Here is a 16,620-nt window from a genome sequence, read left to right as displayed (position 1 = left end):
AAAACAATGGAAAACAGTATAAACAAGTAAATGTAGTTTAGCGAAATATATTTTTTTTATAGTGATATATACTGCTTGTAGATAAGTATGGGCAAGAGTTGACTGAGGCTGTTTCCAAAGGGAATTTGCATAAATATCAAGGGAAATTTGAGCATTCCTCAGGATTATTACTGTTTCTTAAGGTGTCTACATGAAGTTTATCGAATATCGATCATGGACACCTTCAGCTATTGTTTTCAGCTATTGTGAGCATTGTTACAGCAGCGTCAAAACAGTTTCAGAACATTTCGAGGACATTTCCGGGCTATTGTTAAGATTCTTTTCTATTGTTGTTAAATTGTCCAGTTACGGATTGTGGTACTGTGTTGAGAAGCCGGAACCTGAACTGCCGCTGAGCAAGTACAAAACATGGTCACATTGACTGTCCAATCTTTTTGGGCTAGGACTGGTGCATCTCTACGTCATTTGCAGCAGATCACTGTGCACTGCACTGATGATAACGTTTTCCAGCAGCCTGGGTCTGCCAACTGGGTAGAAATGGAAGAATTGGGCTAGGGTTCAGCGTGGGCCCAATTCGTGTTTTTCTTTTTTTTCGTGGCCCTCAAGGTAGATCTCAGGAGTGCTCCAGGTGGGCTGGCCCTCGCTCTACCACTGCAAAATCATCACGTTGTGTTCTAGCCAAGTTCAGCAGGCGCTGGTTCTCTACGTTTTGTTAAAAAGGAAAGCACTTTTTCATCTATATTTGGAACGGTTATATTTAGTAAAAACGCTGTCCTTCTGCCACTGGAACATTTGGATGTGGTTTTGGCTGAAAAACTCTACTGTATCATAGCATGCCCCTGTCGAATAGCAACAATCTAATTGATTTCACGTTTTGCATCTTTTCTAATGTTAGGTCAAATTGTTACCACTTATAATAATACTCTGCAAATCCTTTTTCTAAGAAGTAACAAAAAGTGTTAAATAAATAAGTTGAAATTAGAATTAAATGATTATGACTTTGTTTTCATATTGTATTCGTATTTAACTTTGATATACTTTCTCGTTTTTTTCTTTTTATTCTTTCCCTCTGATAATTGAAACATGAATAGAAATTTAGTATTTCACCATTAATTTCATTATTCGCCAGGCATGAAAACATTTATTTCAATTATTTTCTCTATATAAATTAATTTAGTTTTCCCTTTTTTTTACAATAAGCTATATAGGTCTTTCACCCTTTCCTTTTGTTATTTGTTTTTAGATTTATAAAACTAATTTAGTTTTTTTTCATTTATCGTGGTTGTGTTTTTGTTTAATCAGTATATTTTGCTAGACAAAAAGAACGGTAACAGAAGATTTATTAATTAATCACTCGTTAATATGATTAAATCTTTCTACACATTCGCTTTTTGCTTAATTTTTTTGGCCAGCATTTCTATAGCTAAACCAATTCCTTCTTTAAAACTTCTTTCAAAGAGATCCACTTTCAATTATTATGACAACAAAATTCAAGGTGTCAACTTGGGTGGTTGGCTTCTTTTAGAACCTTATATAACACCATCTCTATTTGAAGGCTTCGGTGATGATATCCCTGTTGACGAATACAATTACTGCAAGTATTTAGGCAAAGAAGAAGCCTTGAAGAGACTTCAAGAACATTGGTCTACTTTTTTCACTGAATCCGATTTTGCTGATATTGCCGAGTATGGTCTCAATGCTGTTAGAATCCCCATTGGTTATTGGGCTTTTGAAGGGGTCGATGGTGATCCATATGTTCAAGGACAAGTTGAATACTTGGACAAGGCAATTGAATGGGCTGCAAAATACAATTTAAAAGTCTGGGTCGACTTGCATGGTGCTCCAGGCTCTCAAAATGCGTTTGACAATTCAGGATTAAGAGACAGCTTGCTCTGGCTAACTGGCGATAATGTCCCTATCACCTTGAAGGCTCTTTATCATCTTGTTGAAAGATACGGTGGAAACGATAAAATAGACACCATCATCGGTATTGAGTTGCTCAATGAACCTTTAGGTCCCCAGTTGGACATGGCAAGAATCAAACAATTCTACACTGATGGTTACAACATCCTCAGAAACGATTTTAGCTCCCACCAAAATGTTGTTATTCTGGACGCCTTTATGGCCAGCGGTTACTACAACGACTTCATGAATCTTGATGATTACTACAATGTTGTTCTCGACCGTCACTACTACCAGGTCTTCTCTCCTGGCGAATTGTCCCGAACCATCGACCAACATATTCTCACTGCCTGTGCCCTTGGTTTTGCCAGCCAGCCCGAGTACCACTGGGTTGTCATTGGTGAATGGTCTGGTGCCCTCACAGACTGTTCCTATTGGTTGAATGGTGTCAACACTGGCTCTAGATACGAGGGTGTTTTCAAATCCAGCCAATATTTTGGCTCCTGCGACGGTATCAGTGACATTAGCACCTGGTCTGACCAGAAGAAGGTGGACACCAGAAAATACATTGAGGCTCAATTGGATGCCTGGGAAATGAACCAAGGTTGGTTTTTCTGGACATACAAGACTGAGTCCTCTCTCGAGTGGGATTTCAAGAGATTGTCTGCCAATGGCTTGTTTCCATCGCCCCTCTCTGACCGTCAATACCCTGGTCAATGTTATTAGTTTTGCTGGCAGTGCCTCTCACCGAGCTCTTTTTCGACTCAATTATTGTTTACGTTCTCTCTTTCATCACTTTCATCACTTTCATCACTTTCATCACTTTCATCACTTTCATCACTTTCATCACTTTCATCACTTTCTAACTTTCTAACTTTCTCTTTTCTTTTTCTTTCGACATTTTTGTGAAATGGCTTGCATTGAGCTGTAATATATGACCCCATATCTTTCTATAAATACATGTTAAATTTCAGATTACATCGCGCAGTCCCGAATTTCATGCTGTGCGAGGTGTGGCCGGAAAACACAATCCGAACTCGGACGTTCGTGAAGCCATTATGGTACGTTGCCCCAAACCATACACAAGACTTAACCACTTATGAAACGAAAATTGTGTTTCAGCAAAAAACATTTAACTCACAAATACCTCGATGAAGATTGCGATTCAAACAATATAAATATAATCACTAGATAGCTAGATAGAAATAAAATGAAACAAGAAAGGAAAAGGAGAGAGAAGTCTACTAAGTCATGAGCACCAGAAGAAATCCCTATCCTTCCTTCGACGATTGTGAAGCTGACCATTCATGTCAAGAACACTGAAAGTGATAACGAAGAGGAACTTGATAGTTCACCAAAGGCTTCCGAAATTAACCAATTAAATCAGAGAGTAGTTAATTGAATCGAATGTTGCATCCGGATTTGAACGACCAGAACGAATATGCTCGAAAGTGTATTAGCTCGTAACGAACGGACGAATATCAGTTATCCAAGGCCACAACATTTCAGGTCCCTCCTTCTCTCTGCCCTTTTCGTCTTCCTTATCTCATTGCACATGATTAGCTCACCTCAAATGTGTGGAAGTCTCAGGGTTTTCTCTACATAAAAGTCGAAATTTCCTTGTTTAATTTTAGTTCAGAAGGTGTGAATTGACTAGCCATAAGAATTAATTATACTGAATTAATCCCCTCTGTTCATCAATTAATTACTCTGAATACGATTCTTCCTGGCTCTCCGATCATTAAATAGATCTACAGTTTTATTACCATATCTAAAAAAAATGGTTTCTTCTTTAATCACTTTAAATAACGGGATCAAAATTCCATTAATTGGTCTTGGTTGCTGGAAAATTCCTAATGATGTTTGCGCTTCGACTGTCTACGAAGCAATTAAAATTGGTTATAGATTATTCGATGGTGCCTGTGATTATGGGAATGAAAAAGAGGTTGGTCAGGGAATTAAAAAAGCAATTGATGAAGGAGTTGTTAAAAGAGAAGATTTAACGATTGTTTCAAAATTATGGAATAATTATCATGATCCCAAAAATGTCAAAAAGGCTCTCCTAAAAACTTTAAATGATTTGAACTTATCCTATTTAGATGTCTATTATATTCATTTTCCAATCTCTTTTAAATTTGTTCCATTTGAAGAAAAATACCCTCCAGGATTTTATTGTGGAAATGAAAATGGAGATTTTGAGTTTGAAAATATTCCAGTTCTAGACACTTGGAGGGCTTTAGAAAATTTGGTTGACCAAGGTTTAATCAAATCGCTAGGCATCTCAAATTTCACTGGTGTTCTCATTGAAGATTTAATCAAATCTGCTTGTATCAAACCTGCTCTTTTACAAATCGAGCACCACCCTTATTTAGTTCAACAAAGATTGATTGAATATTGTAAAGTTTACAATATTAAAGTTGTTGGTTATTCTTCTTTTGGTCCACAATCGTTTTTGGAGCTCAATGTTAAAAAGGCAGTTGACTCTCCTTCTCTATTCAATCATGATACAATAATCCAAATATCAAATAAACATCGAAAATTAGCCGGCCAAATTTTATTAAGATGGGCAACTCAAAGAGGTGTTGCAATCATACCAAAGTCTGTCAAAAAGGAAAGATTAATTGAAAATTTAAATACTGAAGAGTTTAACTTGACTGAAGAAGAATTAAATCTAATCTCCAATTTAGATCAGAATTTAAGATTCAATGATCCCTGGGAATGGTCAACTAAACCCAATCCAAAGATGGGAATTTTTATCTGAATTCAGTTTACGCAAATTGCCAACTATTCAAATCTCTATTCAAATTCAAATTGAAAGCTAGAAATATATCTACACATATCTATAAATCTATATATTTATACATCTATCTGTAATTAAAAATGATCTGCAGGCCAATAACCTGGAAATAAAAAATGCATTCTATGTAAAACTTCCTTTTTAATACCATTTTTGCCGGTGCTAAGACTCATTTTAACAACACCATTCAAATCATTACCAACTTGCTTCGATTTGATTGCTTCTTCTAATGAAGGAATTATAGCTGTAGCTAATCTGTTTGCATTGGCACTGTTTGCCTTTAAATTTCCAACAACAGTTTCAACAGTAACAGGTTCTTCATTGATATTCCATGCATCATAATCTGTGCTCATGCAGACCATTTGATAAGAAATCTCAGCTTCTCGAGCCAATTTTGATTCAGGAATACAGGACATATTAATGACAGATCCACCCCAGGATTTGTATAATCGTGATTCAGCTCTGGTTGAAAATGCCGGACCTTCCATACAAATTAAGATAACATCATCGTCATTAGTGTTGTTGGTCTTGGTGTAATCTGGGTAGTGTAATTTGGAATTATCCAAAGTATCTTGGTGTTTGGAAATTATCTTGATTAATTTTGGATCGAATGGTTCACCAAATCCAGCATGAGCGACAAAACCTTTTTCAAAAAAAGTAGATGGTCTAATCCCTTTAGTTCTATCAATAATCTGGTTGGGCAAAACAAAATCCCTTGGTTTGATCTCTTGTTTTAATGAACCAACGGCAGAAAATGCCACAATTACTTTGACACCCAAAGATTTCAAGGCAGCGATATTGGCTTGATTTGGAACCTCAGTTGGAAGTAAATCATGATGGAAACCATGACGAGCTAAAAAGGCAATTGGAAAACCAGATTCAGTTTTAGATATTGTAACAGGAGATGAAGGAAAACCCCAAGGTGTCGAAATAGTAAGTCTTGCAACAGGTGTCAAAGAGTCCAAATGATAAAGACCAGTACCACCAATAATAGCGAGCTGAACTGGTTCATTGAAGGTGGCAGGCAAGTTAGAAATGGAACTGCTTGAATTTGATCTGTGGACAGACATTCTTAGTTTGACTAGATGTAGTGAAGACCTCAGAAATGAACGACAAGTAAATGGCTTTACAGATCTAATGGCAGGATAAGAATTAGTAATTAAAAGAAAAAAATTTAGCATTAAGCAGGAAAGAAATCTTCCTGGGCCAATAGTGACTTTTTCGGTTGATGAGACAGAAAATGCAGAGATGTTGAAAGCGAGAAAACCCCAATGTTACCAGGACGCATCTATACCAATTGTAAAATACAGCAAAATGTGTATGTGCAATACCTATGCTTGTGGGAGAAACGGCCAGAAACGAGGGCAAAGTGTGGAGACAGGAGAATGGAGATGGAGCAGCAGAAGAAGAACAGAAGAAGAAAGGAGCAGAGCCTGGAAGAAGCAGAGGCAAGAAAGAAAGAAGCAAAGGCAGCAGAGACAGCAGGCGAGAGCTCCAGTGACGGTTGTTGGAGCAGGATAGAGGCAGAGGATTAGGTTTGAGCAGTGCTATCAGAGTCATCGCTGATTGCTGGATGAAACTGTTTTGTATTTAAGGAATCTATCTTTCTCTTCATCTCACCTCCTTCAGTTATATTATTACGTTTTAATGATTTAGTTTTGTTCTTTCAGCTACACCACTTCTATTAAGACACACAATGAATCTGCTTGTTACTTCTCCTGGAGCCTATCTTGCCAACCAGACAGCTGCTGGTAAAGCTAATAACAGCGTAGAGTATAAAGATAATGATGAGTACATTTGCAAATATAGTTACATGCTTAATGGTAATGATGGAAACGACAATAATAACAATATAAATAGCCAACTGATACTTAAAGTTAACTGTCCAGGTTTTGATATCTCCAAACTACCTTTGGATATCCTTATTTTTAATGTTCTCATTCATTTAGATTATCCTGAGTTGAACTCATTCTCATGGACGAATAAATGCTATTATAATTTAATCAATAACCTAAGTTCAAATTTGATCAAATATTTAAAATTCAAACATAATAGATATAAATTGGAAAAGTTTTTCTCAAGTAAATTTGACTTCAGTACTGTTAATACTAATGTTCAAAAAAATAGTGTTTCAATCCCAACTCCAATTGAACTATATCAAAAAAATATTTTGATTTCGTTGAATTTGTCATTAAATTACTCCAATATTTTCATTTTATCAAAACTAAAGATTTTAAAGTTTCTAAACATCAAGGATTCTTTAAACAAAAACTTCAAGAAATTATATAATAACTATAGCGATTTGAAGCAATTACTAATCAAAAGAAATATTTTAATACTAAATAAAAGGAAGTTATTCATCTTAAAGAAAATTAAACAACTAAAGGTGAATGTAATCGATGACCTATTGAAAACCTTTGTTAAATCATATAAATATAATGCATCTCATAAACTACACAAGATCAATTCTAATGTCAAACTAAAAAAGTCTTTCTTTGAAAGACTATCATCATCGTCTTAATTGTGTAACACTCTTTACACTAATATTTACGATATTATTATCTTCTTTTTGTTTATTCGTGTTTTTGTTTCTTGCTTGGGGTTTTCATTTGTTTCTATTCTTTCACTTCTATTCCTTCACTTTTTCCACTTTTACGCATTTCTGGCTTTTCAATCCATTGTGGTGGTCAATACCTTTTATGTATATTTATGTTCAAATGGCATGCTGGAACATAGACCATCGCTGTGGATGGAATATCTGGACTCTGTTCTTTATCTCTCAATGGTTGTAACACTTCTTTCTTCTCTTCTCTTTCGTAGTTAGCTCCATTTTCATATACATTTTATATATGTCAATTTAATAAAGATGTTCAGGATTAAGGCTTTTCACTTGATTTTCCTTTTCACTTCCTTTCTCTTCTATCAATTAGCCAATACCAAGGTAATCGGAGTTGCCCCAGCCCACCAGCACCTATATGAGCCAGATACTGGAAATAAATGGCATTGTTTGTCAAACTCTGAAATAATGCTTGATTTCGATCAGATTAATGACAACTACTGTGACTGTCCAGATGGTAGCGATGAACCCGGAACTTCGGCTTGTTCCAATGGTAAATTTTATTGTCAAAATGTTGGTTTTAAACCTTCTTATATCCCATCCTTCATGGTTAATGATGGCACCTGTGATTACTTGAATTGTTGTGATGGTTCCGATGAATACTTTTCGAATATCAATTGTCCAAATAGATGCAATGAATTGAATGAAAAATATCAATCTTACTTTAATCAAATTATTAAATTTAATGACAAGGGTCTTAGCTTAAAAGAAATTTACCAAAAAACTTCTTTAAATTTGAAAAATGAGATTATATCTAAATTAAGTCAAGACGAAGCTAAATTTAATAGATTAAATAACCAATTAATTCATTTGACAAATGAATTCAAAAAAATCGAAGAAAATGCCAACAAAAACAATGAAAATTCTCTATTTATCAATGACCTCAATGGTTTAAATGAAAAAGTTTTCAACCCTATTATACTCAATTTTTTGCAACTAGTTGGTACTTATAACGATAATTTCCATTTATCATACTCTAACTTTTTTAAATTAGAAAATATTTTAAATAATTTATCAAAAAATTTTGATTTATCCATTAATGATTTAGCTGTTAAAAATTCAATTGATTCTTTTAAAGAATTTAAAAATAATCTTAACATTATTAATCATATCAACAATAGTGATTTAAGTAATTTGAAAACTAGTTTGGCAAACACTTTGAATTTGAAAAATCTTACCGATCAAATTTTAGGTGCCTCAAATAATAATAAATTGGATGTAGTTTCAAAAATAAAACATTCTTTTAATTTAAATTATCATGAATTTATTAGTACTTATTCTGATTATATCTCTAAAATTAATGCTTCAATAAAATCACTTCAAGACAACTTAAATCTTTTATTAAATGACTATAATCCAAATTTCAACAATGAAGTAGTCAAACAAACGATTAAATCTTATCAAGAATATCTTGCTAATAATGAAAAACTTCAATTTGATCAGAAAAATGAACTTGATAATTATTTTAAAGTAGTTAATTCTACTTTTGAATTATACACTAATCTCATCCATGAAAATAACAGATTAAAGAAGAAAAAGGAAAACGAAGCAATATTGGATAATATTAAGGATACTGCTCAATTTTATCAGACAGATTTGATTCCAGAGAAATCATTCTTGGAAAAACTAAAAGAAAATTATAGAAACATAGTCGAAGAATTTTTAGGAACCAAGAACCGAAACATTGCTAAAAAGGAACCTAAAGTTGAGCTTGATGAAAATGAAAATGAAAATGGTGTAATTGATATAGATAATCCAGAATTAGCTGAAATAAAAAGTAAAATTGACAATCTAAAAACAGAGGTTGAGAATATTCAAAAAGAAATTGATGAGGTATATAATAAGGAAATCATAAATAGTGATAAGAAGTATGGTCCAAACAATATTTTAAGGTCGTTAAGTGATGAATGTATTTCAGAAACTTTTGGTGATTATATCTATGAATTTTGTTTTACTGGAGAAATTTATCAAAAACCAGTGAATGGAAAGAGTAGTAATACAAGAATTGGGAAGTATAATTACGATTATGAAATAATAGAAGAAAATGACGAATCAAACGTTTTTGGTTCAATAAAGTTTTATGATGATGAAGCTAAAAAATTAAGCAAAATAAAAAAAGTCAGATTAACATTTGAAAATGGTGCAAAGTGTTGGAATGGGCCAATTAGGAAGGGTGTTGCTACTATTAAATGTGGAATTGAAAACAAAATTCTACAAGTATCAGAGCCTCAAGTGTGTGAATATCATTTTGATATATCCAGTCCAATTGCATGTTTTAAAAACGATGACAATATTAGCGCTGCTAATGAGAAAACTAATGAGAAAACAAAATATTTTTTTCATGAAGAACTTTAATTCCTAAGTACATTAATTCCTAAGTATATTAATTTATTATATATTTAAGAGTAAAGATTTGTAAATTGTTTTTTTTTTGTTTTTGTTTTTGTTTTACTTTATCTTCTTTTTGTGGTGTTTTTGAATGAGTGTTGTCTTAAAAAAATTGAATGAATATATCTACATTTAAAGAATAATATATTAGTAACAATATTTTAAATTATTTGTTAATAAAAAAAAGCAAAATATTTGTCAATTAAAATTTTATTAGTCATACAAACATTATATTAGTAATTAGAACATTATAAATTAGCAAGAAAGTTGATAAATTTAGCAGAGCTGGCCACAAGATTAGATAGTATTGAAAATAAAACTAGTTCAAACAGCAAAATCAAAAGATAAATAAAAAAGTAAGAACCAAGCACCAACAAGAAAAATAAAGAGATAAATAAACCAAAAAAAGAAGAGAAAAAAGAGCAAAATAACCAAAGAATAAGAACCCATCTTAAAATTTAATTCAAAAAATGAATTATTGGGATTCTGGCTTATGTGCTGATTCAGCTTTTTCTTCTTCAGCTGGAGTAGCAGCAGATTTTGAAGTGTGTGATTTAACACTTCTTACTGGTTGGGGGATATAGATTTGTTCATCCTCATCTTGTGTGGTCCATTCACCAATTTGTGCACCATCAGTACCAGAGAATTCTTCTTCTGGTTTTAATCTCAATTTCAAGAAGGGGACCCTGTCCATTGCCAATAAAATAATTGAGGTTACAACAAAGCCCCATAAGTTAGTTGCACAGCAAGCAGCTAGTTGATAACCTAATTGCACATAATGGCCATTCAACCAACCACCATCGATGAAAGTTGAGCCATCAGTTGCAGCAATATAGTCAGCAGCGAATAAGCCAGTTAATACACTGCCAGTAAAACCACCAACACAATGAATAGCAAAAACATCCATACCATCGTCAATGCCGATAAGGGATTTAATATCAACAGCAAAGTTACAACAAGTAGCAGTTATCACACCGATTGGAACAGCAAAGTATACGGGAACAAAACCAGCAGCAGGAGTGATACCAACTAAACCGGAAATTGCACCACAACATAAACCTACAGTTGTGTATTTTCTGTTGGATCTGAAATAGTCAATGAACATCCAGGTCAAGGCAGCACAGGAAGCAGCTAAATGGGTGTTAACGCAAGCATAGTAAGATCTAATGGTTGAATTACCAGTGGAGCCACCATTGAAGCCAAACCAACCGAACCAAAGAAAAACAGTTCCTAATACCAAATAAGTGACAGAATGAGGTTTGTATTTGGGAACGCCTTTAACTGTAACTGGGTCATTTCTTTTACCTAAAATTAAGGCATAAGCTAAAGCTGAGATACCAGATGTTTGATGAACTGGACCACCACCGGCAAAATCCAAAGCACCTAAAGTAGCTAACCATCCATTGGGGTTCCAAGTCCAGTAGGCAACAGGACAGTAAACAACGGTCATCCAGATGAATAAGAAAACCATCATTGGGCCTAGTCTTGCTCTTTCACAAGCACCACCTAACATAAGTGCTGATGTGATAGCAGCGAACATACCTTGGTAGAAGCAAAAAAGGATATCAGGAACGGTTGTAGCAGCAGATGGAGCACCTAGAACATCTTTTAAAGCAAAATTTGATAGGGTGCCTAAGAATTCAGAACCATCGTGGGCAAAAGCTAAAGAATAACCCCAGAAAAACCATTGAAAGGCTACTAAAGAAGTTGCCATAATTGCAGCCCAGATCAAAGACAAGGCGTGTTTTTTTCTTGCAAGCCCAGAATATAATAAACCTACACCTGGAATAATCATAATAAAAACTAGAATACCAGAGACACCAATCCAAACCATATCAGCACGATTGAATTGGACATTCAAGTCGACGGTAAGAGAATCACCACCAGTACCAGTACCGGTGATTCCAGAGGGTAAAGCCTCTTCAGCAGACATTTTCAGCGGTGGATAATTATAGATTTAGAGTAATTGAGGATAAATTATAATGATACCAAAAGAATTGAACAAAATTAAATCAGATATAGTGTTGAGCGACTTATTGAATCAAAAAAATAGGTCAAACTCAAATAATAATATTGAAAAAACGAACAAGATCAGTAAAATGAGATAAAAAAAACAAAAAACAAAGGAATAAAATAAAAATCCAAAGAGAGATGGGGGGAGATAGGATAAAAGCAAATACTTATATAGCAAATATCTGAAGAAAAAAACATCTTATTAACAAGAAAAATAGCTGAGATAATGTGTGAAACCTCATTTGATCTGGAAGGTTATTTTTAAAATTCTGAATTATCTGGTTATGATCTTCAAACTTGAGATTGAAGGAAAAATGCAGTTTTTGAGTTTTCAAAACAAACAAAATTGTTAAAGCTATTGTTTTTTGTTTGGGTTTTTGAGTGTTTTGAATTCGTTTTCCATATGCAATAATATCATAAAGCATTGAACATATTTGTGTGCTTTATTGCCGCTTTTGCTGCTTCTGCTGCTGCTTCTGCTGCTGCTTCTGCTGCTGGAGAAGGTGGATCTGCTGAACATGTCGAGTGTATCAATGGACATAACTTATACGAGTGGGACCAAAAGAACCACGCTAAACAGACGCTAGGGGCACACCGTGACTCATGGCCAAGCTCTTCTCTGAGCACAACAATAGTTCAGCAAGACTGGTCAGATCTGGATCAAATCCTTGAGCATTGATGGTGTGCGATCTGATTGGCGAGCTCTGATGTCTCCCTCTCAGCACTAGCGCCGTCGTTCCTTGTTCAGGCATAACATTTTCTCCATCGTGGAACAGTCGCCAACGCTCGCTTTTTCTGTGTTGGAAGAGGGATTTTGACAATCAATTCACAGAATGATTAAACGAAAAGCACCACTAGACCGTACAAAACAATAATTGGCCAATCACAACACGTTGGCTTATCTTGAATCGATGAATATGTTTTTGGGAAGTAAACACTCATTCTGCAAGTGCACAGGAGGCTGCTTAGCGCATTGCAGCGCCAAGCACATTAAAACGTGCGTTTGATATTTTGTGAATCTGCTGCGCAAAACCCAAATCAACGATTACCTCTCAATAATTCTGTTTTGTTGTTCCCTGAACGAAAAATCACGATTCTGTTACACCCCAAAACATTTGCAGGCTCTCCTCACGTGTGGCTTACCAAAAGCCCTGTGTGAAAAGTGCACATTCTGATAAATCAGCATTGTTTTCTGATTTTTGATGTTCGTTGAAAATGTACCCCCAAACGACTCTATTCAGTGTGAGATTATCAAAAAAGCAGAGGATCTGAGTTGATGACTGGAGTAACCTCATTTTTGCTTTTATTCCGCTTAGCAGCTCTAAATCCTTTTAGGATTTCCCACTAAACTTCCTGTGCGATTATTTATCTGCAATTGAAAATAAGATCATAAACACAAACAGCAACATGTCGCGTGACTCGGGAAGTTAGTGAGATTGAGATGCTGAGCATTTTCAATCAAAGCTACAATTGTGAATCGAACTTAGATCAAACACGTTACATGCAGATAGTTGTTACCACTTGGCCACACAGGCTAGTTGAAAAGCTTTGGATTTTATTTGATGGATATATAAGTATTGTCAATTTTATTTTGTGCAAATTTTGTTATTATTCACGACCGTTTCTTTTTTTCAGTGCTGATATTACTTTTATCGTTTTCTCACAATCCCTATCAACTCCATTTGGACTTCAACAACCAATCTCATCGAAATGTGGAAATCTAACATTGATTATTCTTCAAACAGGCACTTGACAAACAGTATTCATAAACTTGTAAATAATGATTTAAATTCTCTAACTGAAAGCAACAACAACAATTTTACCAATCCCACAACCACGGCAGATAACATTTTTATTAAAACCAACCAGGATAACAATACCAATAATAACTCTCCATTAATAGACTTGTATAAAAAGACGTCCTCTTTCAATTTCAACTTTAATAAAAAATATATTCCAAATGATGCTTTGAAGCAAAAAATATTATCTAGAAACAATTTAGATAAAAATCAAAATCAAAATCAAATTCAAAATCTTACTTTGAATTTACCTTCCTCGATTAACACTATCAACAAAGATAACAATTCTTTTAATTACAATTTAGACTCTAACATTGCTAATAGCAAAACTGAATTAGAAATAAAAAGAATCATAATCAATGTTTTCTTTATATTTATTTTGAAAATTTTTAAAAATTTCCTATTATCTTTTAACTTTATTAATTATTTCATATCAAAGAATTTTTTTATTAAAAACTTTTTCCTACTAGTTCAATTACTATTTATCTATAATATTGCTTTTGGTCTATTTAATATTTTTTTGAAAAATTTACTAATTAATAAGCTTCAAACCTATAAAATTTTCTCCAATACTAAATCTTTAAAAGGCTCTTCATCAAATTCTTCTAACTCCTCCAATGCCAATTCAAACATAAAGGAAAACTTAAATTCCAACTCAAAATCAAAACAGTTTCAATCTTCCTCGATTTACTCTTCTTCTATTACTTCTAAAAAAGAGGATAATTCAATTAATAATTTGATAAATCTCAACTCTTTACACAACAATTTACAATCCTCCCTGATGTCCAAACTAAGTAATCGCTTGAATTCTTCATCTTCAAATAATTCTAATCAATTTTCAACTAATCTAAATCGATCTCAAGTTGAAAATATTCAAAACAATAATCAAATTAATAATGATGATGATTCTAAATTTAAACCAAGTGCAAAGTACTTTTACATGATGAATACCCCTAGTTTAATCAGAAAAAATGGCTACTTTTAGTAAAATCAATCCATTTATATATATAGCATGATCAATAAAAAATTTGATTTTTCGTTTTATAAATTCTTCTTTCAACTTTCATCTTTTAATGAATTATAATTTAAATATATTTATTAAAATTAATCAGCTAATCAGTATGATAATTAAATTTTTAAATACGCTTCAATTTGACGAAATGAAATTTTATTTCAGAAAAAAAAAGAATTATTAATAGAAAACTATAAAATCACAGAAAAGAAAGAAAAAAAGGGAAAAATTAGAATAAAACTTTGAAATTCAAGCTTTCAGTTAGTAGTTGACGTTAATAAATAAACAAATAAGAAAAGACAAGACAAAAAAAAAATTATAAAAAACAACATAAGGTTAAATAACAATACAAAAAAAATTAAGAAAAAAAACTGACAGTAAATGGAATTTTTTATCAGCTTTGTTATTTTTAATTGTAAAATCATTTAAATCAATTAAGTATTAAAAGAAGATTAGTTAATTTTTGTTTCAAAAATAATTAAAACTCAGTAAGAAACAGAGCAATGCAAAGCAAAGATCAAAGAAATTGTTCAAAATAAGTAGGAGTAAATAAAAATTAAAATAATAATAGTAATAATAATAGTAATAATAGTAGTAATAGTAATAATAGGAGTGATAAAAATATAAATTTAAATTTAGAAAAGGATAGAAAAATACCAAGTGAAATTTTAAAAAAGCCAAAAATCATTAGTTTTGTTATAGTTATTTTCACGATCGTTAAAATAACTATAATTATGAAAATAATTAATGACCTTTAGTTATACTAATTTTTATCGTAAATTAATGAACAAAAAAAAAATAATTGTAGAATAAATAGGATAAAAAAAGGAGAAAGAAACGAAATTAAGGATTCAAGAAAAATGATTTTGTAAATGCTTTTTTTTGGAGTTATTTTATTGGTTTTTTGTTAATCTCTTTAGGTTTTAGTTTTTTTTTATTTTGAATTTTTTTGAAAAAAAGATTAGATATTAACGTCAAGAACCAAGCTAACATCATTAACATTTTCTTTTGATAAATCTTCTAAAAATGGTAATAAATCTAGCAATTCATTATCATGTGTATCGGAGAACCAGCTCGATATTGGAATAGCATGTTGGGGGTGGAAAATATAAGAGGCAGTTGAATTATCGATGATTATTGTTTCTTGTAAAGATCTACCAATTTGAGACAAATTTTTAATGTAATTACCTTCATACATGTAACAACTTTCTCTAAACAATCTGTGATGAACACTTTTATGAATATCTAGTTCATCTATAACGGGATCACCATATTTTGAAACCGAGGCGGTAAAGACCACTACTTCATATAATTGACCTACTTTTTTCATGAACTCATCAACGCCAGGTCTTTTGATTACATAGACGTTGTGAATTTGGCCATCAATTTCAACGGGAATGACGAAATCGGCAGTTCTTGAGAATTTAAAAGAAGAATGGACTAAAGTTTCATCTAGATCCAAAATCAAGCACTTTCTGTGTTTTAAATAATCTGGTTTGTTCTCTAATAACCAACCAGTCGAAGATACAACCTGACCAGGTTGAATTCGAGTCAAATCTAGTTGATCTAGATCGTCAGTAAAGTCTTCATCATGAGAGTCATGAAAATCATTTAAATCTTGAGATTGAGAGTCTTGAGACAAAGATCTTGGTTGTGGTTGAAATTGAATGATTAAATCTGGATTTTGTGGAATTGATTGCAGATTTAGCTGTTCTTGGTCTTGAGTTTGCAAGTTGTTAGTAAGATCATTGTTATTTAGAAGAGTTTTTTGAATTTGAATATCTTGTTGAGAATCATTTTGAGTATCATTTTGAGTAATATTTTGACTTTTTTCATTTAAATCAGATAGATGGGTGTTAATTTTGTTTGAGTCCGAAGAGTTGTGTGTTAGAATATCAGAAGAGCTTTTTTTGTTTGAAGGAGTTATAGTTTTATCGTCGTCATCGTCATGACTAGGAGAAGGAAGGGAGATCTTTTGGGATTGATCGGATTGAAATTTATTGTTATTGTTATTGTTATTGTTATTGTTATTGTTATTGTTATTGTTATTGTTATTGTTATTGTTATTGTTATTGTTATTGTTATTGTTATT

General features: G+C 32.7%; 8 protein-coding genes across 8 annotated transcripts in view; 5 read left to right on the top strand and 3 right to left on the bottom strand.

The window, feature by feature from the left end:
- The first annotated feature begins 1,214 nt into the window (after window positions 1-1,214).
- ASCRUDRAFT_73142 (glycoside hydrolase family 5 protein) lies at window positions 1,215-3,073 on the top strand. The gene has a single exon (XM_020192167.1). The coding sequence runs from the start codon at window positions 1,363-1,365 to the stop codon at window positions 2,626-2,628; it is 1,266 nt and encodes a 421-aa protein (XP_020049547.1). The 5' UTR covers window positions 1,215-1,362; the 3' UTR covers window positions 2,629-3,073.
- Window positions 3,074-3,682: 609 nt separating this feature from the next.
- On the top strand, window positions 3,683-4,663 carry GRE3 (trifunctional aldehyde reductase/xylose reductase/glucose 1-dehydrogenase (NADP(+)); the record flags this gene model as incomplete). Its single annotated transcript, XM_020191101.1, has 1 exon — window positions 3,683-4,663. The coding sequence occupies one exon, from the start codon at window positions 3,683-3,685 to the stop codon at window positions 4,661-4,663; it is 981 nt and encodes a 326-aa protein (XP_020049546.1).
- Window positions 4,664-4,776: 113 nt separating this feature from the next.
- On the bottom strand, window positions 4,777-5,769 carry MEU1 (S-methyl-5-thioadenosine phosphorylase; the record flags this gene model as incomplete). The annotated part of the gene is made up of 1 exon (XM_020190172.1): window positions 4,777-5,769. The coding sequence occupies one exon, from the start codon at window positions 5,767-5,769 to the stop codon at window positions 4,777-4,779; it is 993 nt and encodes a 330-aa protein (XP_020049545.1).
- Window positions 5,770-6,395: 626 nt separating this feature from the next.
- ASCRUDRAFT_5272 (uncharacterized protein) lies at window positions 6,396-7,220 on the top strand (the record flags this gene model as incomplete). Its single annotated transcript, XM_020191100.1, has 1 exon — window positions 6,396-7,220. One exon carries the CDS (start codon window positions 6,396-6,398, stop codon window positions 7,218-7,220), a length of 825 nt encoding a protein of 274 aa, XP_020049544.1.
- A 345-nt stretch (window positions 7,221-7,565) lies between these two features.
- Window positions 7,566-9,691, top strand: GTB1 (Gtb1p; the record flags this gene model as incomplete). The annotated part of the gene is made up of 3 exons (XM_020191088.1): window positions 7,566-8,586; window positions 9,067-9,391; window positions 9,440-9,691. The coding sequence occupies 3 exons, from the start codon at window positions 7,566-7,568 to the stop codon at window positions 9,669-9,671; spliced, it is 1,578 nt and encodes a 525-aa protein (XP_020049543.1). The 3' UTR covers window positions 9,672-9,691.
- A 488-nt stretch (window positions 9,692-10,179) lies between these two features.
- On the bottom strand, window positions 10,180-11,637 carry MEP2 (ammonium permease MEP2; the record flags this gene model as incomplete). Its single annotated transcript, XM_020190202.1, has 1 exon — window positions 10,180-11,637. The coding sequence occupies one exon, from the start codon at window positions 11,635-11,637 to the stop codon at window positions 10,180-10,182; it is 1,458 nt and encodes a 485-aa protein (XP_020049542.1).
- Window positions 11,638-13,879: 2,242 nt separating this feature from the next.
- On the top strand, window positions 13,880-14,532 carry ASCRUDRAFT_73137 (uncharacterized protein). Its single transcript, XM_020192166.1, has one exon. It carries the CDS (start codon window positions 14,298-14,300, stop codon window positions 14,499-14,501), a length of 204 nt encoding a protein of 67 aa, XP_020049541.1. The 5' UTR covers window positions 13,880-14,297; the 3' UTR covers window positions 14,502-14,532.
- Window positions 14,533-15,489: 957 nt separating this feature from the next.
- Window positions 15,490-16,620, bottom strand: part of ASCRUDRAFT_67358 (dullard-like phosphatase domain-containing protein) — a gene marked incomplete at both ends in the record, with an annotated part of 1,943 nt that continues 812 nt past the window's right edge. The window contains one exon of the mRNA XM_020191378.1: window positions 15,490-16,500. Coding sequence (XP_020049540.1) covers window positions 15,490-16,500 — 1,011 coding nt within the window. The remainder of the gene's footprint in view (window positions 16,501-16,620) is intronic.

Source organism: Ascoidea rubescens, assembly GCF_001661345.1.
Source record: "Ascoidea rubescens DSM 1968 unplaced genomic scaffold ASCRUscaffold_1, whole genome shotgun sequence".
Taxonomy (NCBI): domain Eukaryota; kingdom Fungi; phylum Ascomycota; class Saccharomycetes; order Ascoideales; family Ascoideaceae; genus Ascoidea; species Ascoidea rubescens.
This window is presented reverse-complemented; position numbering and strand designations above follow the sequence as displayed.